This window comes from Candoia aspera, chromosome 1 (genome assembly GCF_035149785.1).
Source record: "Candoia aspera isolate rCanAsp1 chromosome 1, rCanAsp1.hap2, whole genome shotgun sequence".
NCBI classification, from domain to species: domain Eukaryota; kingdom Metazoa; phylum Chordata; class Lepidosauria; order Squamata; family Boidae; genus Candoia; species Candoia aspera.
This window is the reverse complement of record NC_086153.1, coordinates 85,826,151-85,853,163: the sequence shown is the minus strand read 5'-3', so window position 1 is coordinate 85,853,163 and position 27,013 is coordinate 85,826,151. Positions and strand designations below refer to the sequence as shown.

Sequence of the window (27,013 nt, the reverse complement as noted above, 5' to 3'; positions counted from 1 at the left end):
GGGTCCCTGCTCGGAAATGCCGACTCCAGGAATTGTCTGGTCGCCTCCCCAAACCCCGTGGACTCTTTCCTCGATTCTGCCATCGCTAACTTCTTCTTTTGCAAGAAAATTTCTTGGTACAGACTAGCGAGGTTTTTTTGTGAAACGATTCTCAGCTTTATGTAATGATTGCCTGAACCCAAATAAAATGCTCAGACTCCAAATCAAAGTTTAGGTTCTGATTTTATTTAGAATAGAGTGCAAACAGAAAGAAAGCTGAGAATGAGAAAAGCGCGCCTAAAGTCAAACTAAATAGCCCCGCTTCAAACAACGTCCCACCACCCCCTTCATTCATTACAATCCCACATTCCCAGGTGCTCCTAACGAGCTCTGCTGATCAACGGGCAGAAAGACCTTGACATTAAAGAGATAACCCAAACACATTCCTCCACGGCTGAGGCAAACAGAACTTTCTATACAAGGTTTATCAGCAGCACCCTCCCAGCCAGGAACGCGCGTCAACACTCTGGCATGCGAACCGTTACGATGTTCAGCAACATTGAAACAGGGAACATGACAAGCCGTCTCTTAGGTTGTTGGAAGAGAGTGTTTGTTATGCAGAGTGAGTTGTCTTGGCAAAATTCTATCAGCCTATGTCCTGCTTCGTTTTGTTCTCCCAGGCCATGCTTACCTGTAATTCCAGGTGTCATTTGACTGCCCACCTTAGCATTCCAGTCTCCTGTGATGAAAATAACATCTCTTTTAGGCGTGTTGTCCAGTAGGTGCTGCAGATCCTCATAGAACTGCTCTCCTTCAGCTTCTTCAGCATCTGTGGTTGGGGCGTATATTTGGATCACTGTGATGTTAGATGGCTTGCCCTGAATTCAAATTGAGATCATTCTATCGTTTTTTGGATTGTATCCAAGCACTGCTTTAGCCACTTTACGATTAATTATGAAGGCTACTCCATTTCTTCTGTGGTCCTCTTGTCCACAGTAGTAGATCTGGTGGTCACTTATGTCTATCCATCTATAATTTCTAATTCTATCATTATTATGTTTCTATTTCTTTTCTACTGTTTTAATACTGTTCATATATTTAAGAATGCAAGCAAGTTGGTTTCAATTGGAGCGGTATATACAGTAAGCCTACTAAAATGAATGAATGAATGAATGAATGAAATATCAAACTACCTACATATCTACTTCAGTGTGTACATGAAAACAGGGATGCAAGAGCATTATGGCCTGTGTTACACTCTACTCACACATTTATTTTTCTTCACTGTCATTTATCAACAAGCAGACTTTGCTGCTGTTTTTTTTTCAACTCTTCGATCTCCTGGTTTCCTCAGATAGCCTCTGGGATTAATATATATCTGCCATTGACAACAATACCTTCTTCGTAGCCCTTTCAACACTCTTAAAACTGTTCAGTCTTGCTGAGGTAAGCCTGCCAGCCAGATATCCCATGGTCACAATTCTTTTTTAGAAAGCAGTAACAAGTGGCCAGAAGCCCTGAGGATTTCATATTTGACTTTCTATAAATAGCTGAAAGAAGTTTCCTCTTTAACTCAGCTTTGGTCATGACCTCAGTGGAGATGGAGATGAGCCATATTTATTCCAAGGACTACAATCTGCTGTTATTTATTTATTTATTTAATAAATTTCTACGGCCACCCAACCTGCAGATTATTATTCTGGTTGGCTAACCTCAGGTTAAAAGTAGGGAATCCAAGAAAGAACCAAAGCCAAAACAAAAATAAAAACATAAAACATCCAAGGCCAACTAGGATCATTCTCATAACCCTTATGGAATGGACTTGTGGGAGCCCAACCAGGTCAGGGATATCTAAATCTTGGAGGGTATGATGTTCTCTAGGTTAGGCACTGTGACAGAGAAGGCATGCCTCCTGAGTCCCATCACAGAAAGGACCCAGAGCCTCCAAGCCCATCAGATCTCATGGAATGGGCAGATATGATCAGAGATAGATGATCTTGCAAATAATGCAACTCTGTATCATGAAGAGTTTATTAGGTGGTAACCAGCACTTGGAATTTCACCTGGAATCCTACAGAGAGCTAGTATATCTTGCCAAAGTAATGACATTACATGATATATCACGTTGTGCCCACAATCATTAGACCACTGCATTCCAGACTAGTTCTAGTTTCTGAGTGATCTTCAAGGACAGACCCACATCCAGCTTATTGCAGAGGTCCAAACAAGTGCCAAATAAATGAACAAGTGGCCAAGGCTTGAGTGACTGTGACCAAGGGCCCCCAATCTGGGAACTGGGGCAATTGGCAACAAGATGGATTTGTACAAAGGCCTTCCTGGCCATGGCTGCCACCTACTTTTTCAGCAGGAGCTAAGAGTACAAGAAGGGCTCCCAAACTGTGTAAGAGTTCTGTCTGGGGGAGTGATACTCCATTCAGAACTAAAGATAGAAGGTCCCCAGATCTGGGGGCCCCTAAAGCCCACAGCTATTTGGTCTTGTTAGAGTTAAGCCAAAGCCTGCTCTTCCCAGTCTTTTCAAGAAGGAATCAGGGCAGAAAATATCTTGAGAAGTAAAGATCTGGAGAGAACAATCACCTCATCCTGGGGAGAAATCTAAGCCACTGATGTGAAGGCAAAAGGTCTAACTCATGAAATGCAGCTGTGAGCCACAAGTCAGTGAGCTGCACTGTAAATTAGGCTTTTAAAATTTATTGTAACATAACTGCTATTTGCTTTTATCATAGAGAAAACCTGCTGAAGAGTGTTCTATTAAGGGATAATTGGGTAATGTGGATGTCATTAGTAAGAGAGGGAAATTGAACATGCACATTAATTTTGTTACCCAACATTCTATTTCCAAATAGATTGCACTTTGATGTCATGAATGCAGTTTTGTACATACTATTCAGTCGCAGTGCATTCATAAGGCTTGCTGTTCACCACACACATTTGGGATAAATCATTCAATGTTAATTGCAGTAGTGCCCAGTGCTCCAGGCAGTATAGGATGCCAAGTATTTCAGTTAAATATGGCAAATTATACCACAGGTATTGTTTTCTTTGCAAAATGGGAAAAGGGTTATTCCTCCAGAACGAAGAATGCTGCTTCTGATTGCTATAACTGAACCTTGGAGCTAAGAGACATTCTTCACCACTGCTTGTGGAAGAATCCATATACCAGCTGTGTTACCTCTCTTGCTTCATACGTCGCTTTTAATGCGTTGTATTTAATGTCCTGGAGGAGATGCGGTGGTGCTGCGGGTTAAACCGCTGAGCTGCTGAGCTTGCCAATCAGAAGGTCGGTGGTTCGAATCCGCGTGACGGGGCGAGCTCCCGTTGCTAGTCCCAGCTCCTGCCAACCGAGCAGTTCGAAAACATGCAAATGTGAGTAGATTAATAGGTACCGCTTCGGTGAGCAGGTAACGGCGTTCCGTGTAGTCATGCTGGCCACATGACCACGGAAGTGTCTACGGACAAACGCCAGCTCTTTGGCTTTGAAACGGAGATGAGCACCACTCCCTAGAGTCGGACACGACTGGACTTAATGTCAAGGGAAACCTTTACCTTTATTTAATGTCCTATTGGACCCTTGGAGTTCCAGAAGCCAGCTTTTGTATCCATGTTTTCAGAGATCTAAGATGAAAATTTGGGTATTTGGGGCCCAGCTAGATGGCAAATGTAAACCAGGGTTAAACAGCCATAAGTACTAGGGGGTTGCTCATTAACTGAACTTTGTAAAATCAGTGTGTTTATATGACACACTAAATCTGGTGCTAGGGATGGATACGATGTCCTTGTTTTATTAATACTCTACACTAGTATTACAGATTACTGGAATCAAATCAAATCTATTTTTATTACAGTCAGCAATCAGCATAGAGGCTACTTAAGAGTTTGTTAGATATATCATTCATTGTATCTTTTAAAATTGTTTCTAAGGATTACTTTACACACACATATATAGAAATACACGCTCACATGCTCTGGTATGCTTTTTGTGGCTATTTTAGGAGGGAGCTTCTTTCTCTCTCTCTCTCTCTCTCTCTCTCTTTAATTTATCCAGATTCAATTACTATATTATGCCATGGCTGTGGCTCAGCATGCTGTTGGGAGCAGGTCACTGTGCTCTGTTCATACATAATGTTCAGCCATACGCTACATTTTGCAAATCGTAAAGGTTGGACTCATGCATCGTGCTAAACTAAAAGCAAAGAAATTATATTGCAGTGAACCCAACTTTTGTATTCCTTGAAGGGATAACTTGACATCCAGTTGTCAGAGACAAGAAAATATTCTGAGCTTGAGGCTCAGTTTCTGGGGGTTAATTTTACCCAGGAGTTAAAACTGAAATTTACTTTTGGGGCTGAACTCTGGAAAATGTGACACAAATCTACAATATACTATAGATACAGAGCATTCTTCAGTAACAAAATATCATAACTTAGGAAGTCCTGCTTCTAATGATTATGGCAAGCATGTATCCTGATAACCTTGCAGCGGGCAGGAGGATAGATCTCAATTTGTGTGGCAGGGAAAAAAAAACACGAGTTAAATATGAGTTGTTACAAGATGCAAAGGAAAGGCGAGAACTGGGTCCATCTGATTTGTAACTGTATTTTGTAGCTTGCTGTTTGGTTTGGATGAAAGAGTGGGTGTTAGAAGGCTCTTGGTGTTAGAAGGACACAACATGAGATTTGGGTGGCATGGGTGTTTGTGGTATTATAAAGTCAATGTTAATGTGGATTTTGAAAGTCATTATGTTAGACATGCCATATTGAGAATATGGAATAGATACAATTCCAAGTTGTGCCCAAAAGCACCTTCGTGGCTCTCAGCACAAGAAGCATTTTATAGATGAGGAATAAGAGTGGCTAATTTATTGTGAGATACTAGAATTTTGTCAAGGGGAATGTAAAATAAAATCAAGAGAAGAACTGGTGGCAAAGGAATATAGTTGTCAATGGTTCTCTTATTTACAATTATTAGAAAGATAAGTAGACAAAATAATTTATGGTTTTGACACTGTAAGAGTGAGTTTGAAATAGAATTGTGTACAAATGGTGAACATGTAATTGCTAAAATGTATAAACCTTTATTGAAATTTGAAACAGTGAAAGAAGAAGTGAAAGAATGTATGATAAAGTGGGCTAAACATTTTGGTTATAATATATAGATGGAACAGTGGGAAAATATGTGGTTGAAAGGATTGAAATTTACATTATGTTATAATCTTAAAGAGAATTTTTATAAAATGATGTACCGTTGGTATATGTCATCAGACAAATTGTCTAGAATATATAAAGGCTCTTCAAATTTATGTTGGAAATGTGAACAACAAGAAGGGACCCATTATCATGTTTGGTGGACATGTGAAAAAGCTAGAAAATTCTGGATTCAAATACATACACCAATTCAGAGGATTTTAAAGATTAAAATACAGTTGAGACCAGACGATTTTCTTTTGGGACTGATGGACAAGCAGTTTGAAAAACGTCATGGGACTTTGTTTTTGTACATGATAACTGCAGTGAGATTATCATATGCACAAAGATGGAAAGATTCGGCACTACCCACAATGGAGGAATGGTTGGTGAACATGATGGAACTTGTTGAGATGGCTAAATTGACTTCTTTGATCAGAGAAAAAACAACATCTACATTTATTGCTGACTGGAAACCCCTTATGGACTTTTTGCATAAAACAGAAAAAAATGAACTTATGATTTATGGTTTGATGATTAAACAGGATAGATCATAGAAAGAAAAGAATTATGTTGTAACCATAGAGTAAGAGGTAAATGTATAATTGTACTTATAAGTGCTGTAAAGATCAGAAGCTACTTCTTTGTATTTTTTTCTTACTTTTCTGTTTTTCTTTTACTTTTTTCCCTATCTTGCACTTTTAACTTTCTCTTCGATTTCTTTCTTTTCTTTTTCTTACTTTATATTACTATGTATTAGTTCTTATCTTCCATATATATACTGTATGTATGTATGTATGTGTATATACACACACACATACCTTGCAGGGGGATGAGGGAAGCCAAATGATGACATCATGCAAATGTCATGACTTACGCTCTAATGTCAAAGGTCAAGATGCAAGTGTGTAATGGAGGCCTTTGCATGATGATATAATCCCAATTTGGCAATGACTCTGGTGATGGTGGTAAAGGCTGGGAGCTGCCCAGCATCTACTGGCCAGCTCCTCTTGGCTGAGGGAATGAACCTTCCTTCTTGTTCAGTGCTGATTTCTCTCCATTGTCATTTTGGTTTCTGCTGCTGGTCTGACATGAAAGCAGGAGAGGAACAACAGGAATAAAACTGTTAGAGGAAGTGGTAGACTTGCCTGTTGGATCCACATAGAAACAAATGTGCCAAATGACAGGTTGCTTTGAGAGATCCTGGCCTACTTCTTCCTCTGGCAATTTTGGTGCTGCTGCTCCACTGTTCTTTAAATAATTATTGCTTTAGATAGGGCTGGGAGTTTTGATTAAGGTTAGGAGTGGAAGAAAGTACATTAAACCTGTCTCAGTGTACCCTTAGGTTGGCTCCACATATTGTATGTTGCAAAGCCATAATATGGTTTGTAGATTTTGACTTAGTCCATTGTGAACTCAGCCATTTGTGGCTTATTCAACAAACATGACTAACAAAACTGTGGCTTAGCCCAATCTGTGGACCCACTATTAAAAGCAACAGCGGGGATAAAATTAAGGGGGAGGCCATGCATTGCCTTCCAGAGTGCACACTTACTTGGGATATGATTCTTGGGTTGCCCCAATGGACATAACCAGTGAACCAAATCAATGGTAACTCAGTGCAATGCTATTACAAGGTAACCATCCATCTGTGATGAGAGGGTATTGACATCTGACTTGCGGTAGATAATCTCAGGATCCTGTGTTCCCCAAAGTACTGTATTATCTGCTTCCTGCCAGAGTTAACCTTTGGTGCATTACATTTGCTGAGATATCATTTTCATAATGACCACAAAAGTGTTACTACGTGTGTTCAAACTGAATATCTGACTGCATCAAACGGAGCTTTCCACTAGGCGGTTATTGATACTGATCATACATTATGAATCTGTTGTTCTAACTTAAAACAAGATCAAAGGGGAGAGGAAAGGCATTAGTATGCCATCATATACTGCCCCCATGTTTTGAACTTCAGCTTCCATCAGCCCTAGACATATGACCATTGAAAATGGATTTTGGGGAGTTGTAGTCCAAAATGTCTACAAGGCTCCAGGTTGCTTATCTCTGGAAGACAAGGCTGGAGGAATAATCTCTTGACAACTGTAACAAAACTATCTGCTAAACAGCAATTTAAAGTGAATGGCTGTATACTTTATCCCCACACCCACTAAAACTTGAATGTTTAGTTTGAAAACTATGTACATCTGTTTGCTCCAGGGCCTAAGCTGATGTTTAACTAAGGAAAGCTGGGAGGAAACAAAGTCTGGTATCAGTATGTGTGATAACTTGTTATATAAATGTCTTTCATGGAAGAGTGTTGGATGTATACTGTTTTACAGTTCACCAAAGCTTCTGTCAGAAAGCAGTTCTTTGACCCTTCCCTCAGTTTTTCTGACAGCCAGTGAGTTCCTTCATACACTAAATTTGTGTATGTAGCTGCCGCAGGGGGTGGATGGTGATGGGTTTTTTATATTGCGGATTTTAATATTGTAAGCCGCCTGGAGTCACTGTGTGTGAGTTAGGTGGCCATATAAATTTATTAAATAAATAAATGAACGGTACGTTTGAAAATTAACTCTGTTGATCATCTAATTACAAAATGGATCCCTGGTTGGCTGCAGAAATCAGAATTAGACAGGAAAGATTCTGAACTTCACTTGGGAGATGGTATCCCAGAGTAACTAGCAAGGCCCAATAAACAGATTTACATTGTTGACATGGCTGATAGAGAACAGTGTTAGAGTTAAATTCTAGTCTCTCCACACCCAACTTGCATTTGCTAAATGGTAACAACACAGACATTCACACTGTGTACAGTTACTGATTCAGCCCACAAAATTATTGGCTCTGTGTCATAAAATCAAAGGCTTCTTGCTCTGGACTGCAAGATTTCTTCTGTGACTACATCTTCTTCCCTTGCCTTGTGCTTAATCTCGCAACACTACAGGGGATGATGTCTGTCCCTGATGAACAATATTGAAAATCCAGTAAGGAAGAAAATATAGAACAGTTACACTGCAGCTTTTCTTTGCTAGCATGCCAAAAACAGAGCTATCTGTCTGGAAATACCCCTGCCTGAAAAAGATCCTTTTGTTTCCATGTTCACTGAAACATTCATCAGCTGTACATTCATGAGCAAGGACAAGCAGCAGCAAAGGGAAACTCATTTGCAACCCTTCTTGGAACTCTTGCTTTCCTTGGACAACAGCTTACAATTCCCTTTATCTATGTTCAATGCTTCCAGTTTTTACTTCCAGAGAGGTGGAGGGAGGCACAGTTCCTCTATCTTCATGCTCCATCTTGTTTGGTTCCCCTGCCTGTGTCTTCAAGCAAGAGAAGTCTCTCAATTGGCTGCTTTTGTTGCTGGGTGTTAAATCTTCCAGAGCAGTGCTAGCAGGTCTGCCAAACACAAGCAAATTGGGGGGGGGAGTGGGTGGAATCCCCACATAGTAAATATGTATAGTGGAAGATACAGAATTTATCTTTTCAAAAACCTGCTGTTCTGTCTGTTGACAGTAATTACATTCTGGGTAGCATGTCCCCTTAGTAAATCTTCAAATTTAAGAATGTGTGAGCCCGTTATGTGTTTAGCTGTTTATCTCGCAGGTTAAAAGTGACAGAATGCAAACAAAGAGCTGGTGCTAAAAGAAGACACCATCTTTCTTAGCTTCCCCTTTATTCTGGAGATAGACAATCGTTTTTCCACCAGAAACACACTGGAACTCCATCCTCTAATTTATTTACTGGATTAGAGAAGGACATTGGCAGGATAGATTAACTGGTGCAATTAATTGATTCAGGTGGACTTACAGATTTATATGAAGTGTGTCAGTTGATGGCACAGAGCTCATGAAGCAGACTTTTTGTGCTCCAGAATGAACCTTTGAGCAAAAGAAAACAAAGCTTAAATTGACTGCAGCTTCCTATGTTAAAGAGTGAAAAGGAGAAGGAGCAACTCAGCACCACATTCTATTCCTATTTCTCCCTACTAATTTGGGGAAGGAAGTTGTGCCTAAGAAAGGCTAGAAGGATGCAGATTTGCATGTTGTATCTTTTTGTTTCCTTCCAGGCAATTTTTGGAGATTTGGTTTTCTACTACACCAAAAACTGTCCCTTTCTTACCATTATTCACCACATGGCTTGGAAAAGGAAGTGTGACTTGTGAAGCTGCCCATGAGATGGTCTCCCACCCAAGATCCAGAAGCCAACTGGATTGTCACCTGAGTCCTGCAGTGTAACAGCAACCTCCACCACAACCCAGAGAAGCAGGCTGCTTAGGGGGCTGGAACAAGCTGCGGCACCTGCCCCTGGATCTTCCAAGGGTCCACCTCACTTCACTCCTCTGCCAAAGTTTGCTGCTCCTCCTGCATCTTGGCAAAGCCAGCCCTGGCAACTGGCATTTCTGCCTCCAGAATTGCTAAAGTTGGGGTGCCCTCTGCATGGCAACAAACAGATATAGAAGGCTTTAGCTCTTTGCCACCACCTGGTGATCATCAGGAGATTTACAGCTGGCTCCCATAGATGTAGTGGAGAAGGAAGCCTCTGAGAAAAAAATAAGAGCCCCGGAATATTCTGATTTGATGAAATGAGGCAGGTCCTTGCCACAGGAGACATATTAGACATCAACACAACTTTTGCACTGTTTATGCCAGGTACAAAAGTTAATGCAGAAGAGACTGCAGAAGCAAAATCAAAATGGACATTATATATTTCTGATGACAGACTGAAACTCACATGCAAAAATGTTCTTTCCAGCAACAGCAGAATAGTTTCCTTTAGATCATGGCTCACTAGTTGACAGAGTTGCCCATTTTAAAAAAAGAAAACAAAACATCCTGTTCCATTGTTTCATTTGCAGATTATAACTGGGTGGCATGACATGCTAAGCATGTATTTGCTTATTTGTATTTGCTTAGCATGTCATGCCACCCAGTAATTGTAGTTTATTTAATAAATCATGGCTAAACAAATAGCTACATGTAGTATATTAAGCCAGATGTTAATACACTGGCAATAATTATCAACTCCAGCTAATGAAAAGTTTTATGTGTTTATATGTGCAGATCAAGCCACTATTAAACATAAAAGCAGGTGATGGAATAATTTTGCTGGTCTGTTAGAAATTCATAAGGTAAGTTAGATTCATTCAGATTTGCTGTTGTAATAAAGTGAATTGGTAATACAAATGTAGCTTTCTGTTTTCTTAAAGAATAATTTCAAAATTGTGTTTTAACAACAGTGTGAATTACTAATAAAATAACACATTGTTAAAAGGCAGCTAATTCTTCAGTAAAAAATAACACCCATAAAACTTCTTTTTAGTCCTAAAATCATTATTAGCTATAAAATAGAATATGTCAATGAATATGTAATGAAATGGAAATAGAAGAAAGGTAAAAAATAGAAGAAAGGTAAAAAAAAAACCCTCAGGTAGAAATTAGCTAAGTTGTCAAAAGGTTAAAAATGAATGGGTCATTTTATTACCAGTTTTTAAGCCATGCCAGTTATTGTATGGCTTAATAATGCCAATTATTTCTAAAGCTTTCCATCTTCCAACTCTTCCTTACTTAGTACAGATCTATGTACTCAGCAGAATCTGATCAGGGCATCAAATGAGTAGTTTCATTAAGACTGCAAGTGGACATACTGGTCTTTAAATGTTCCCTTGTGTAACTTTTCAGCCTGTCTCCCTAAAAAGTGCTGGAGGAAATTCCAGGCAAAAAAATAGGGAAGGAAATTTGGCCCAGGACTGTACCAGATCTAGGCTATTAAAATTCTGATGGCCACTAGATGGAGCAGAGAGATATAGAACATTCTTGACACTTTATTGCCATCTAGTGGCCATCCATATTTTTGCAGTCTTTGATATCCTAAAATGCTGGCACATTTTTGAAACAGCCCAGCAACTTAACTTCACATGTAGTTTTCTAATAATAACTAAGCAAGCTTGAGCAAATCTCATTTGATTGTATTTCTAGCTGGGTTTTAAAGTTAACTTTAAAGTTTTGTATCTCACTGTGCCTTTCTTACTCCCATGTTCACTAATCACTGTATTTTTTTTTCCTAAGGTACAACATGATGGCAGTGAATATTAAGCCATAAAAGAAAAAAAGGAGTTTTATTTCAGTGCTAGGTAAGGAGAAGTAAGCTTGACTTGGGATACAACTTTCCTGCTTCCCTGCCAGGAATTGCCATAAGCCACAATGGAGTCACCAAATTCCACTGGATAAGATCAAACTACACTTTTAATTATCTTGTCATGCTTTCTTTAATGCAGATTTGTTTTATTGCATTTTCTTCGTAGTTGTTTTTCTCTAGCTGGAGATATATTTGAAAAATAGATTCTTGAGCGTTACATCATAAATTAAGGCATGTATGTCCAATTTACCCAAGGGCATCTGATATAATTCCACTCCCATCAAGAAGAGGATTACTGCAAACCAAACAAGCAGGTACATGTGTTCAAGTTACTTTTCCAGAATCTTAATTATACTTAAATCAATTAGCCAGGTTCACATTAATTGGTAAAATTTCACAGTTGCTTAGAAGAGAAAGTTTCACAGCTGCATCAAAACCACTGCAGAAACCCAATTAAAGAAAGTACAGGAAGCAAGGAATAGTAAGGAGAGTTTCAATTTCTAGGAAATTATTTCCTAGAGCTGCAAGCTGCCAAGGCACAATGTAGAAGAAAAATCCAGAAGCCATGAAAAAGAGGCAAATGTGCTTCCTTTAATGCCTCATCCATCGACCACCTTCTGCCCCTGCCTGCTGTGTGCAGAATAAGTATTCAGCTTTCAGCCATGCAGTGATATCAGAGGACCTGCCACAGGCCAGCAGAGAATCCAGGTTGCTGGATTAAAAGGCAAAGGAGCATGATGAAGCCATATAAGCATCTACTGAAAACACTCCAACATTCAATAGAATGGTAGTTGCTTTCAGAGCCTCTTTATTTATTTATTTATCTATCAAATTTCGCCACTGCCCATCTCCCCCTCAAGGAGGGACTCTGGGCAGTTTACAAAAACAATAAAAACATTAAATATCATAAACATAAATACCTATCTAATACAATATAACAATATAATAAAAAACATAAATATAATATAAAATACAGACGACGATAGTTGATATAAAACCACTCGTCTATATCTAAAGGGCCATTTTAGGGCACCAGCCATCTCCAAGAGTGATTACCTCCCTCCCCCCAGGCAAGTTGGCAGAACCAGATTTTTAGTTGTTTTCGGAAAACCACCAGGGATGGAATCTGCCTTATCTCTGGGGGAAGGATGTTCCAGAGGGTGGGAGCCACTGCTGGACCCCACCAGATGGAATTCTCTTACAGACGGGGTCCGTAATGTGCCCTCTCTGCATGATCGGGTGGGGCAGGCAGATGTAATGGGGAAGAGGCAGTCCCTCAGGTAACCTGGTCCCATGCCATGTAGGGCTTTAAAGGTAATAACCAACACCTTGAATTGCACCTGGAAGCAGACTGGTACCCAGTGCAGCTTGTGAAGCAATGGTGTAACATGTGCCAATCTAGATGCATCAAGAATTGCCCACGCAGCTGCATTTTGGACAAACTGCAGCTTCCAGATACTCTTCAAGGGTACTTTTTGCCATAAGGGTACTTCAAGGGTACTTTTAGCTCTGTTGCCAGATGCTAGAGAATTAGATATAAAGCCAGTTTCTATTGGAAGAAGAATGAGTTTACTTTGTTGGAGTGCAGGAAATCATGGACGTGGTATTACCATTAACAACCCTTGGGAGATTATCGAAAGCAGTGATCATCTCCTTCTGAAACTGTATGTCCCCTTCCTTCTCCTCCTTCTCCTCCTCAGGGGCAGCAGGAACAAAGAAATAACCGGGGGCTGGATTCTATGAAGGGTTAAGGAGAGTGGACCAAAGAAGACTAGAGGACCAGGGATAAAAACTGTGGGTTTTGTTCCTTCTTTGCCCACCACTAGTGTTTAAATCTCATGCCCAAAAAGTTTCTGCCCACCACAGATGTGATTGATTGATGCCATATCCTTGTGGTGATTACTGCGTGTGTACATACATTTGCAGAAGTAACTCTCAACTGTTGATCAATAACCCCAACCCTAACCTATTTGATGGGTGAAAAAGCATGAAACAGTCAAATTAGGTGGTGGTGTGTATTATCAATAAAACATTAGAGACCAGTTCCCTGTCTCAGAGTGTTTCCTGGGAGTCAGGACAGGTGGACTTAATTGACTAGTATGAGCAAGTCACTGGTGATCAAAAACTTTTCGGTGGACAAAAACTGTTTTGGCGGGCAAAGAAAAGGAACGAGAGCTGAAATGGTTGTGCAAGAAATAACTAACCTAGTCTGAGTGCCCAGGGCTTATGTGAAGCCATTTAGTGGCCTGCTAGAACCACCTAATGGAGCAGAGCTTAACACAGCTGAGAAGCTGTGCACAGAAAAAGAATATTATCTAAAATAGCTTTAATGAGCATGTTAGAGAAATACAGGTTATTAATCTTACATACTCAGCCCTCCCAAGCATAAAGAATTACACGCTTAGACAAAGTAGGTTTAAGATAAGTAAAAGAATATCTTACTCATTTTATTCTTGATCCAGTTACATTTCCTTTCAGAAAGGATGAAATCTTTGTTCTTCTTTTCCCCTAAACTTACTTCACCCTTAGCCCTCATAGCTGCTAAGGGCTGTGTGGAGAAAGGGGAAGAGGTTTCTTTTCTTAGGCTGACCGCATGGGGCCCAAGATGGGGCAACATACAGCCGTGTGCTTCGCTCCTGGTGGAGGAGGAAGAGGAGAAAGAGAGGAAGTGGGAGTGGCGACAAGCAGCTTCCTCAGTAGCATGGAGAGTTTGCATCCTAGAACAACTATCCATATGCTAATGAGGCATGTAGGATTTGCCAGGACTTCCATCATTATGAAGTATATATAGGGGAAGGAAGGGACTTGTTCAGTTATCTCAGGATCCAACATGTAGGGGTGTTAGCTTACTTTTTAATGTATCCTTGGCTGCAACATGAGCAGTAGTGACTTTGTGTGAATGAAATAAGAGAACTCAAGAGGGGGGGCTCCACATGAGGGATCAGGCTCCTTAAATATGCTTGGGAGAAAGTCCTACTGAATTCAGAATGAAGCCTCATCATATTCACTGGAAGTGATCTCAATGACAGATGCATAAGATTAAACCATGAGTATATTGAATGCTGTGCTTAAACTTCATAATGCATAAATTAAGTACATTTGTTTTGCCATATATCAAGTTACATAGACCTGGGGCATATTGGTGAATTATATTCATTCATTCATTCATTCAATGAAAGGGATGTTCTTTTGGGGTGCACTAAAGGAGTGTTCTGTATTGGCAAAGCAGAGGGAGCTGGTAGCACCTTTTCTGACTAACATATTTTATTAAAAGGCATAATCAGCTCATGAAACTTACGCCTTTTAATAAAATGTGTTAGTCTGAAAAGGTGCTACTAGACTGCTGATTTTTGGATGCTCTCCTCTGGCAATGATTAACTTGCTGCCCATAAGATATCCATGTATGTTTTCATTTTTCTAAGACTAGATCGGCATCAGTGCTATACATTCCTTGCTCCTTTTCCCTTATCCAGTCACAGACATGTAAAGCAAAACAGCATGTTAACTCTGATATCATTTGTATGCATGCTATAAAGGAAAAGGATTTTGCATCATTTATAAGGAGGTGAAAAATCTGTTATTTTTTATGGGGAGAAGGTGAAAAATCAATAATGCAAAAAGGTTTTAAACAACAGCACAACTGTGATGGACAATTAAAGTCGTATTGGTTCTGGTAGTATTGATTTTGTTGTGCCCTTGAGCCTTGCTGACTTTAAAGAAGAACGTGTTAACCCTTGATTTAAACCAGTGTTTCTCAATTTCAGCAACTTTAAGAGGTATGGACTTCAGCTCCCAGAATTCCCATGGCTGACTGGGGAATTCTGGGAGTTGAAGTCCATACCTCTTAAAGTTGCTGAAATTGAGAAACACTGAAAACAGTAAAATGGAAACAATGGTTTAGACACCTGCAGAAGGTATGCTGCAGTACTACTTCCATGGTGTAGTGGACTAAAACTGTAGAAGGAATGCATGGAGTGCTTAGGTGATCAAACCTAATGAGAACCTGGAAGAATATTTGGGCTTTTAAAACAAATTCACACTATGCATGTATACGGGGTGGGTATGTATATACAAAGAGGATTTTTCTTTGCTTTCTCTCTCTCTCTCTCTCTCTCTCTCTCTCATGCACACACACACTCTTCCATTTTGTACAGTGACCATTCTGTAATAAATCTAGTTGTGGTCCACAATATGAGACTTAATGTTAACTTGATTTCCCCAAAGATTACCTTACTGGGATTGGAGGTTTGAAATTAATTTGTGTGAATAGCAAAGTATTCAAGTTTGCTGACAATTTCAATTTATTTCATTGGAAATTAAATGGCATCTGATGGCAGAAAGCTTTTTTTCCCTTTTTACAGAATGTGTAAGTTGGAAGCAGCAGTATCCATAACAAATCAAAGTGATGTCAAAATGATACCTGCATGATGATATCATCACACAAATGCCACAATTGTGCATAGGTACCCATTGAAGGCAGGGTTGGGGTCAAGTGAGAAAAGATGGACTGTGATATCACAAACCAAACCCCACCCTTTGTATGTGATGTTACAATGTAATTATGGATGAATGGAGCTGACGTCATGATGTCTCAACTTATATTTGTCACTTTGATATCATTACAGGTACCAGCAGACACCTACATAAGTATGTACTTGTATCATAACAAGTCATGGCATTTACATGATTATGAAGTCATGGCATTTGCACAATATCATAATGCAAGTGTCATTTGCCCCCACTGCCTCGTCTCTCTGTGGATACCTGTGGTTGGAAGTCAACTTATAGGTCATCTAGTCCAACCCCCTGCCCATTTTTGCATCTTCTGACAGATTTGAGCTAGGATGTTGATTATGCCAAACTTGAGAAATGGAATGATGTGTTTTAACAGCCAGATTGTACATCTTTTTTTATTATTATTATTTTTATTGACTAATTTTAAAGTCTTAGCTACCCAGACTCACTCTGGCAAGTGGCCACCATATAACTTGAGTGAATGAATGAATGAATGAATGAATATCACTGTTTAGGTCAGTGATAGGTTGGGGGAGTATCATCCTTAGTCCATCTGGTCCAGTCCAAAAAGATGATTATGGGACAAGCTCCTCCCTCACCTTCATGCTACAGTATCTGCACAATTCTGCACTTCTTGCTGATTGCTGGACTGCTAAAGCTGAGGAAGAAGCTGCTACCTGGATACAGCCAATAGATGCTTAGGACAGGGTACCCTATGAGTCCAAGGAGAGATGCATTTGTCTTCCCCGCAAGCCTTCTGTGACCCAAAAGCTCTAGAAATTTCCACTAAAGAATGACAGAAGGGAAAGCTTATTAGATGCAGGGGGGGAGGGGGCGGCTAGTCATATGAATTTTCTGCAAATAAATTTCAACAATTTCAAAGGCTAACCAATGCTCTCAGCCTGAAAAGTTGCACGCTTGAAGGAATTTTTATCATCATATCCCTCAGGCGTTGAATTAATATTGGAGTCCCTTCAAAGTTGTCTACAACTCAAGTCAATGTTGGCCGAAGAAAGGTTTGTTGAGGTTGTTGTTTCTACCACATACCCACATCTGGAATATTATCTTAGCAAGCTATATACTAATCAGAATTAATAGGAATCTTAAGAAAGGTCATTGTAACAATTATTTCTCGGTGTTTTTCTAATTTTATTAGCAGTATCTTAGTCACTGCATGTCATTCTTGTGAATAAGTGCATGGCCTTAACGTTTCACCCATTGGAATTCAGAATGACAGTACTTTGTGTTCACAGGCTTTTGTTGTTGTTGTTGTTGTTGTTCAGTTATAATAGTCTAGAAGAGAATGCCTTTTCACTGTTTTTAATGGAAGTTTTTACTGATATCAAGTACATATCCAGTACAAAGTGTTCCTATATCACCCTCCAAAGGGATATATACCTTCATGTTCTAAAGTGTGAGGTGATGGCAAAACTTCAGTTTTGATAAGTTTTAATCCATTTCACTTCAGGTTCTGAATCTAGTACAAAAAAGTTCACATGAGTGTAACTTTCTTCTAATGCATAGTTTTGTGCATACATTTGTCACACAAAACTCTTTTTTGCAAGCAATTTTTCCTTAAGATATAGTTGGTGTTTGTGTAAAATTTTCCTAATGTACTGTACATATTTTGTGTCTACTTGAACGTCTATAGTCTTATGCACATTTTTTGAGTGGCAAACATGATTTCAGAATTCTGAAAAATGTAGATTTGGGCATGCAAGTACATTCCAGCAGCACTGGAGCGGACCACATTTTAAATGTGTTGAAAAGAAAAATGGCAGTAAAATCCATAGAATGAGTGGCAGTGATGATGTAAATAGATCATCAGAGGGGCCAGGATTGGCATTTTTTTTTTCAAAATACAGATGAATTAACCTTATGGAAGGCATAACACACTTATTTTTCCTGTTTTATGCCAGAAATCAGCAGAAAGTCATGCTACTCTTGTCTGAGAGTGGTGGGTGAATTTTGATAGTATAGATCTGGGGGTTCTGAAGGGCCCCCAAAAGAGGTTTGGGAGCTATACATTGCCTGCAAATTGCTCACTTTTAAGTTAGGGTACACATTAGCGAGATATGAATCAGTAAGATTTATATTAAAGTGTAGACACAATGATTTTCACTTGACTTTTCACAATTTCAGAGGAGTATTTTCCTGTCTGGTCAGAGAATGTACTTGTGGTTTCTAGATGCAAAGCTGTACTGCTTGACTTATGACTCTTTTCTGAGGCTATAATTCTCTATATAGGTGTCAATTTTAAGGTATTATTAGCATTATTATATACTAATCAATTGCAGTACATTATAAATCCAAGTGAACACAATGCAATTTACTTACCTCTGAGGAAACACAATAGGATGCCACTGCATAACAGGTACCATATTGTATGGTTTGGCTTTAGAAATTTGCCTTCTAAGAAGTATGGAGAAGGACACTCCAGTAGAAATTTGGCAACAGCTGATGAACTATAGGGAAATTTCTAATCTGTCACAGATTCTAGTATCCTGGAATCCTATACATGTTTGCAGGAAACTATCCTTTGAACAATATTTTAATTGACAATAGTACAGTGAAGAATTCTATCATTTGACAGTTCATGTCTGATGTTTCATTATCAGTACTCTGAGATTACCTTAGGAAGTGTTCTCTAAAAGGGCAGCAGGTTATCTGAGTCAATTAACAATTGATTCCTGTTAGTGGAAACAACCCAACGAATTTAACAAGGAATTAGATGGGACAGGTTATACAACAGTCATAGCATACATTCTTTAAATGTGTAAGATCTTGGGTTCAATCTCTACATTCTCTAAAGATCATAGTTAAAAAGCTTGGAGATGAGCCTGCATGACACCTTGAAAAACTGAGCAATGCTTCAATTTCAGTTCCAAAAGATGCTTTGGGCGTGCACAGGCATGCAAAGGTAGCACTCATCTGCAACTCTTTAAAGCAGCTACATCTTTTCCTGGGATCCTATGGCAGCTACATGTGACCTTGGGAAACGATGTGGTTGCTTAAAGAGTTGCAGATGAGTGCTATGCTTGTGCTCCTCCATGCTCCAAAGAACCTTTCTGGAACTGAATCCAGGTTCTGCACACTCCTACTGAATAATAATCATCGACTAAGAAAGGCTAGCAGTCTGGCTCAGTAAAGCAGTGTCATGTTTTTGGTGAGCTTTCCCTCCTTCTGCCAAGTGGCAGAATGGCAGACATCCCCTTTTACTGATTCTTTTTACAGTAACTATTTTATCTTTATTTATTCTCACTGGGTACTAATTTCAGACCAGTGGCAGATAAAGGGAATCAGAATTATACACTCATGTTTCAAGGGTTAGCAAGTGTTCATTCTGTTTGATGAGACATTAAGATATTAGAAAGCTTACATTCATGTATTATGCTCACCTAGGGTTTTAAGTACTGTTCCTTGAAAATATCTAGCTGGCTAAATTCATACAATATGCCATAAATTATAATCAAATCACAATAACTGGGTTTACATAATAACCATAAGCCATATTATAGCTTAGTATGATGCATGAACCTGCCAAAGGGAATGGAAGATGAAGCAGGGATGAAAAGGAGCTACACATTTTACTTGGTTTCTCTCCTTTCTAATATTTATTCCTGAAGCATGCATGGCTGAACATGGGCAGACTGTTCTCCTCCCAACAATGATGGATCACCTTCCCCAAGTAATCATGTGTTGGGGATAGTAGGAGACACAGTTTTGTCTAAAACATTGTTTTTCGATCTAGCACTGGAACATAGGAAATGGAATCCTAACATATTTGTTTGTTATGCTAAAGAAGTAGACATATGATGTTTTTAAAGACATCACTGTTATTATGATGGTTTATGAGTATTATTCTAAATGCCTTATTAGGCTAACTGAAAAAGAAATGATCTTCAGATGTCTTAATCTAGAAGGTGTTATGAAGAGCAGGCTGGGAAAAGAACGATGGTACTAAGGTTCATTTGATAGTCATGAAGTCAGAATACAAGATGGCTTGTGGGTTATTCAGTCCACTTCACTAGATACACATATTTGTTAGTGTTTTCTTAATAGCGACCTTTGAGGGAGTCCTGTATGTAGTCAAAGTAACAGAGAGAGCTTAATTTGAATCTCTTTAGTCTTTTCCCACATTCTATCTTGCACTTCGACCAGGAAGAATTTATTATTTAAATTAAATATGACTTTTCTTCTTTTCCTTCACATTCCTAAGGTGCTTTCTGTAATAATCTAAGAAGAAAAAATCTGGAGATCTTTGAAAGCTTACACGTTTTGTGACCTTTCATTTGGCTTAACAATAATAGGTATTAGTTAACGTGCTTTTTAGAATATTGTATCTAATTAAGATGTCAGCCTTTGCTTTTTATTCATTAAAAGTAAGGTATTTTCTACTGCAATTATCCTAGTACTTTGTATAATCACATGGTTATATTCCTTGCTTGAATACATTCTCCCTGAGGATAACATAATGATATTTAATGGAGACAAATGCAAACTTCTTCCCTTAGGAATCAGAAATCAAATGCACAGGTAATAGTGCTTATAAAATGGAGGGACACCTGGTTTGATAATAGTACTTATAAAAACATTTTGAAAAAGTAGATCATTGCATACAATATATGAGTCAATAGTGTGATGTGGCTGCAAAAAAGACAAATGCAATTTGTATACTTTCCAAATCACAGGAAGAAAGTGTTCCATTTCATTCTTGGTTGGCCAAATCCCATACTGAATATTGTGTACAATTTGGAGCATCACACTAAGAAGGATTCAGACAGACTGGGACAGGTTCAAAGAATAAGGAATACTTTCCTGATCAACAGGAATGATCAGGAAACTAGGAGATGGTGAAGGGAATGGGCATGTTTAGTCTTGCAGTATGGTCTCAGAGAAGCTATACTGTAAATATCTTATGCATATCTATACAAAAAGAAAACTCATTGATTTTAAGGGAATTTATTATGCTCAAGTTATTGTGTCTGCAACTTTAGGATTATATCGTTCAACGGCTGTTGTGTTTTAGGTAGTCCCAGAGACAGAGACTTTCACAAGACCATCCAAGTGTCCAAACACATTATTTTCCTTACTATTGCTTTAAATTCCCAAGAGTAGAAACCTAGGGCTGCCAAGATTGATGCCTGCTTGCAGAAGAATCATACTGCTTTAAGGCTGAATTCACACATTGCACACTGCCTTAAATTATTCTCTTTGATTTGCATGAATTTGTATGACTGCAATTTATTTATTCAACAAATCACAGTTAAGCCAGCTAGGGTTATTCATGGACCCAGACTTCAATCACCCATGTTAATCCATAGTTTGCTTACTTCTAATTATTTCAATAAGCCCAAATTGTCTTTGCTCACACATAAAGCTAAATGTGTGATTTAAATCTAAATCTTGATTTACAAGCCACAAATAAACAAACCACAGCCTGTTATACAATTGCATAATTATGTTCACGGCTTTTGTCTCTTCCAGGTTACTTAAACAGTTGAAGAGTCTTTCGAAGTCCCACACTAATGTTTAGTGGAACTAAAATTACATTAATATCAGAGAGAAAGGTCCGTCGGGACAGGCATGTAGCAGTCATGTTTCTCCCTGGCACGACTTTTGTCCTTCAGAGAACTGCGGGAACGGGAAGGCAGAGCTCTACCGGGTGCATTTCAGCCCGGACCCCCTGCAGCTCTAAGTCCGCTCCGAAGTGGTTGCTCTGCAGCCGCCTTAAAGGCGCAGGTGGTCCGTCGGGGAAAGGCCAGGAGCGGGCCCGAAGGACCGGAGCTGGGAAGGGGCAAATGTCTGGCGTAGGAAGGCGCTCGCGGTGTCTTTAAGGCGCTGTCCCCGCCCCGTTTTCAGACTGCTGGACACCCCGCCTTCCTCCTGCCGAACCGGCGGCGGAGCGAGTAGTACCGTGAGAGGCTGCGAGCCGCAGGTGTAGGCGAGGCGAGCGCTCCAGCACGGCGGCGGCGTGGCCGGAGGGGGTCATCTTCGTCGGCAGCCATACCGGTAGCTCCGGCGGCGCTCCCTGAAGCACGCGACCGCCCCGGAGGAACGGGTCTGCCCGCGAGGCTGAGGTGGACCATGTCGGTGGTTACCGGAGGTAGCGAGCCGGGGCCCGCCGCCGCCGCCGCCGGGGGAGGCGGCGGAGGGAACCGGGTTTTCTTTCAGAGCCCGCGCGGAAGCGCTTCCCGGGAGGATTCGGTCGCCCCCGCAGCCGCCGTGGTCCAAGTTCAGCAGCAGCAGCAGCAGCGGCGCCACCAGCAGGGCAAAGTGACAGTCAAGTACGATCGGAAGGAGCTGCGCAAAAGGCTGGTGCTGGAGGAGTGGATCGTGGAGCAGCTCGGGCAGCTGTACGGCTGCGAGGTACCCGTCGTGGTCGCGCCCCGCCGCTCGCGGGCGGAGAGTCCCGCCTGCAGCCAGGTCTCTCCCTCGGGTACGGGCTCTGCGGGCGCGTCCGAAGCGAGGACGCTCAGTCCGTCGAGGCGCCGAGGCAGCGCGCCACACCCCTGGCGGTCCGGTTCCCCCGGGAGAGCTGAGCCGCTAGAAAGCGGGCGCCGTTGGCTTCGCTCTCCTGGCCTGCCTTGTGCGGCCGGAGGAGGGGCTGCGCTGCTCTCGGCAAGCTCCCCGGGATCTCAGCTCGCCCTCGCGACTCCTTGCTGGCGGGATCAGTTCTCTCGCTTTCCACGATTGTTCTTAACGTCCAGCTGTTTCGGAGCAGAGACGGATCCATCCGCACGCGTGGAGGTCCTTTCCTAACAGTTGCAGAAGGACGAGGGTTTGGGGTTGCAGTTCTCCATAATGGGGAGCGGGCGTGGGTGTCCCTGAGCGCTGCCACCTCCAAATGACTTTCTTGGTGTTCCCTCTCCCTTCTTTGCCGCCTTTTCCTGCTTCCTCTCCTTTTATTTGTCAGGGCAGTCAGTGCCTCAATGAAAGAGTCTTATTCAGCATACAGTATTAGATACCATTGTTGCTCCTTGAAAATAAGCAGACTGTATATACAATTTGGAAGGGAGCTTAATGTTCATGCATAATATGTGTGGGTTATGTACCATGTGACACATGCTACACTCTATGCTTCTGCCTACATCAGTTTAGCAGAAATCCTTAACCCTGCAGACAGAAGCTCTGATTTATATGAGCTGGAGGAAGGATGCGTCGTTTTCTGTCTTCCTGGGTTTAAAACTCCCAGCGGCATATAATACTGCACACGGCTTGTAATTATAGTTGCCATGTCTGTTCATCTTTCTGATGGCTAACTTTCCTCAGGTTTTATTAATCTAATCTCAGTTTGTTAGGTGAAGTGATCAAATAAAGCTCCGTAAAATGGGAAGAATTTCGGGTGTTTTTAAAGCTTGAGCCAGAATCTGTTGAGGCTTGTGAATAGAGAAGTTAAATGAGAACCCGATTTATTTTCTTCCACACTAAGGACCTTCCTGTTGAGTGAAAAGTGACTGACATCTCAATATATGCACTGGTGAAAGCAAGCATGGACTTTAGTAAAAGATTATTAGCTGTCCCTAGAGTCAAAGGAAATCAAATGCTCCCTAGATTAGCAAATAGCTAATCTCCCTAGATTAGCAAATAGCTAATTTTTTAAAAGGGCATCTGAGAGGTACATATTCAACTTCTTCTGGTTCTGAATGCATTCTAGTAGGGTTTGATTTTTTTAAAAAATTGTTAAATCAATCATCAAAATTACACAGCATTTTAAAGATCAAGAAATGATGGGTTCAGCTTTCATGAACTTTTTGCCATGGTTTTTTTTTAATTTTTAAAGTGCCTCAAGCAATGGCAATGAATGAATGAATGAATGAATGAAGTCTGCTCCTCTAGAAATAGCTATGATAGCCTATAATATAATGCTAAGGTCATTTTCCTGAGAAACTATCAATTTACTATATAGCTAATATTTTGAAAGCAGATTTTTCATTAAAACCTGAGGAGCAATTGGGCAAAGGAATTTTTCAGGGCCTGGAGCATTTACAAAATCTGCCATATTTTCCCATCACCCCTTCCATCTTCTTTCTTACCAGAAAGTGAATTAAGGAGGAAAAGCTGTTATAGCTCCAAATACCCTTTGATAGCACTAGGAACTGTTCATCTGCAACAGGGAAGTGAAGGCAGTAGGTCTAATCCCATATGCCAGCCTGGTCCATCTGGACTGTGGGGGTCAGGCGAAGCCATAATCTCTCTCCCTTTGCAAGCTGCCCTCTGCTTTCCCTGCCTGTTGGTATCTTCTCTTCCCCATGGCCAGCTGCTCTGGGCTGTCCTGCCAGAATGCCTGGCATATGTGCCAGACAAACCACTCCAAGTGGTTTGCTCTGATAGGAATCTTCCTTTAAATGCTAAACTTTTAAATAAAAGTTTTTGAAGATCGTGAAGTGCAGTTACACTGTTTTCAAGTCAGTAGAACTTAATTTAGCCTGAGATGAGGCTTTTGCTACAACCTAACAAGAACAAAGGATTTAATTAACAATGGATTATGTTGCAAGGTTGCTGTAAGCTGTAGTTTTAGCACTGCCACCCAGTTAACAATAGAGGGATAATAGTGAATGACGTTGGACAGTTGTTGCGTATTCTTGCTATCCCACCTACAGTAGGGTAAGGAAATAAAGATACTGGATAATATTATGGGATGCTATACTCTCTATTTCATTCAGTCTTCATGCAAGATTTAATACACCTGGACAACACCATAGGCTGTATTCACCCAGCATAACTAACCTGATGACTGAATCAGCCAGTTTCCTGGGTTTGTGCAGTACATTGAACCATAGTCTAACCAAATGACCCATTTTCTCTTGCTAGAGAAAAGCTAAGTTATCCCTTAGTAAATGCAGCTCCTAGGTCTGAAAGTGACTTGTTTAAGCAGGTTGGCCAAATGGAGCTTGTGAGGTTACTGTCAACCACTCAGGGCCCGTGTTGTAATATGTAGTATGAACAATGCTGTGTGACTGCCATATGCTGCTCTCTCCCAGGCCCTTCCGTTCTACAGTATCGACAGTGAATTACTTCCTGCTTTTTTGAACAAGGCTATTGATTTAACATGTCATGTTAAATAAGAATGGGATTAGAAAAGAGCAGGAATACATACCTTCTCTGCTCTCTTCTTCAGCTGGGAGGCTGGAACAGGCTAGATGAACAGATGCCCTCTCCCAGTTATTTTAATATCTTAGTTTTCTTCATTGATTTCTGTGGGTAGCACTCACTTCCATGCTGATGGACATTTAAATTACCTTTTCAATGCAAATGAGGAACAATGCCTATGGCTGGTTGTAGATCACTTTCTGGTTAGATGCTGCAGAATTACTATGAAGGTAACAAAGTGAGTTAAAACACACTGGGCAGCTGCTTTTTAGCTTTGATGCTTGAAGGGAGAAGCTCACCAGTGGACATGCTCAGCAGTAAGCCACATTTTGGCTTGTTGGGTCATTTCACTACTCAACTAATGTTTAGTCCTTAGAGCTTCCTTTTTAGTTTTCTTTCTAAAGATTTCTTGATCCAACACATTGCCAAAGGTTCCCTGGAGTCTTTTGGCATCTCACTCTTGTGTATAGATACTGCAGTTTTGACTACATGTATGTTGGCATTTCCTTGAAGATTAGAAATAAGATATATCAGATAATAGTCGTACTGGAAGTCTATCCTTAATTTTGTGGAACTTTGATCATAGGAATAGCATGGGTGGAGAGAAGAGCCAGCTCAATCTTCTTTCCCTCTCCCAACCCATTTTTTGGGTGTTTCCTCTCTTGCGTGAAGAATGTATGGATACTTGTGTCCCTCCACCAGCATAAGCTGAATAAATCAATACTGGCCAGCAATGAAAGGCTCATGTCTCTCCCCACTGCCTGTTCTTGCTCTTGCACTGTCTTTTTATTTAGGGAAAAGGTGATAGACTGTCACTATCCTGGTAGTGGTAGTGGGAAATGTTTGGTCTATTACCTTTCCTGTTCAGTGCCCTCATCTCTGGCATCATCTTACTGCTTGGTCTTGCTCAGCTTGCTGTAAAAGAATATTGGGAATGGGAATGAAGAGTGAGAAATTGCTCAAAATGCATTACTTCTTGACTAGCTGCGGTGCTTAAATTCTGTTGCTTAAGATAACGCAGTTGCTGTTCTGAGGAAATGTGTTGATTTGTGAATTCTCATTCCAAAATAGAATGAATGAAAATGAACTTCTTATAGTCTGTATGAAAGAGAACCTGGATTTTACTTTTTCTATATGATTGGCAGAGAGGAAGAGAACCAAATCCTAACATGCTGGTATTATAAATAAAGACAACCCCAAATTGAACTTGATTCCTGGTGATTACAAGGACACATCCGTGTCATTTTCTCAGCACATAAGAAATTGGTTTGCCACTGTCTTCTTCTGGGATTTCTTTTTAAATTCCCAATCTAGTTTACTGTCCTGGGATTTCCTAGTGAACTCTCATCCAAGTGCTAGTCAGGTCTGACCCTACTTAGCTGTCTTAGAACTCAACCATGCTTGGCTAGGTATTGCCCCCTGTGGTGATTCTCCCATTATAGCTTTATTCAGATATGATATGCATTTTACATTACTTTGTCTGAATCTTGGGAGGAAAAGAACTTTGAGAACAATGAACCACCAAAATAGTTCATTCATTCTTCTGTAAACATGATCTTCCTTTTCCCTTAAAATATTCAAGGTGACTTACAGCTACAGTTCAAATAAGAAAGGTGCACTCTAAAATCACAAGGTAACTGGCAAAGAAACAGAATATGGCCAAAAATTAATAGATCAGCAATTTGCCAGCTTATTTTTCCACCTGAAATAAATCTTTGTGAGCCAATTGAAGACCTTCATGGAGAAGGTAACACAAGCCTTCTACTAGAAGGATTTTCACAGGTTAGGTAAACCTTTTCAAACCTGGAAATCCTTCTGTAATTCTGCTGGCAGGTTGGCCAGGTATTCTGGTTGAGGGGCTTAGAGAGAAAACTCAATCCTGTATCCTAACCAAATACAAATTACATGTTGACAAGTAATAATGATACCTTCTCTAGCTGAACATTATGGTTTATTGGTTTTATATAGGAAATTTTCCTGGTCTTCAGAGATTTAAGATATATGGTAAAAATCATGAGTTGAGCCCCCAAATGAACTAGAAGCTAGTGAAAAAAATTGCAAAAAGTAGAGTTACTGCCCTCCAAGAA

At 40.3% G+C, this 27,013-nt stretch overlaps 2 protein-coding genes across 2 annotated transcripts in view; one reads left to right on the top strand and one right to left on the bottom strand.

Moving 5' to 3' along the window:
* The window catches only part of NUP43 (nucleoporin 43), a 361,785-nt gene that overhangs the window by 87,401 nt on the left and 247,371 nt on the right, over window positions 1–27,013 (bottom strand). The gene's annotated exons all lie outside the window — the stretch shown is intronic.
* PPP1R14C (protein phosphatase 1 regulatory inhibitor subunit 14C) overlaps window positions 21,681–27,013 on the top strand; it is a 49,057-nt gene continuing 43,724 nt past the window's right edge. Inside the window, exon 1 of the mRNA XM_063308654.1 lies at window positions 21,681–22,202. Within this exon, the coding sequence (XP_063164724.1) occupies window positions 21,921–22,202 (282 nt within the window). The 5' untranslated portion in view covers window positions 21,681–21,920. The remainder of the gene's footprint in view (window positions 22,203–27,013) is intronic.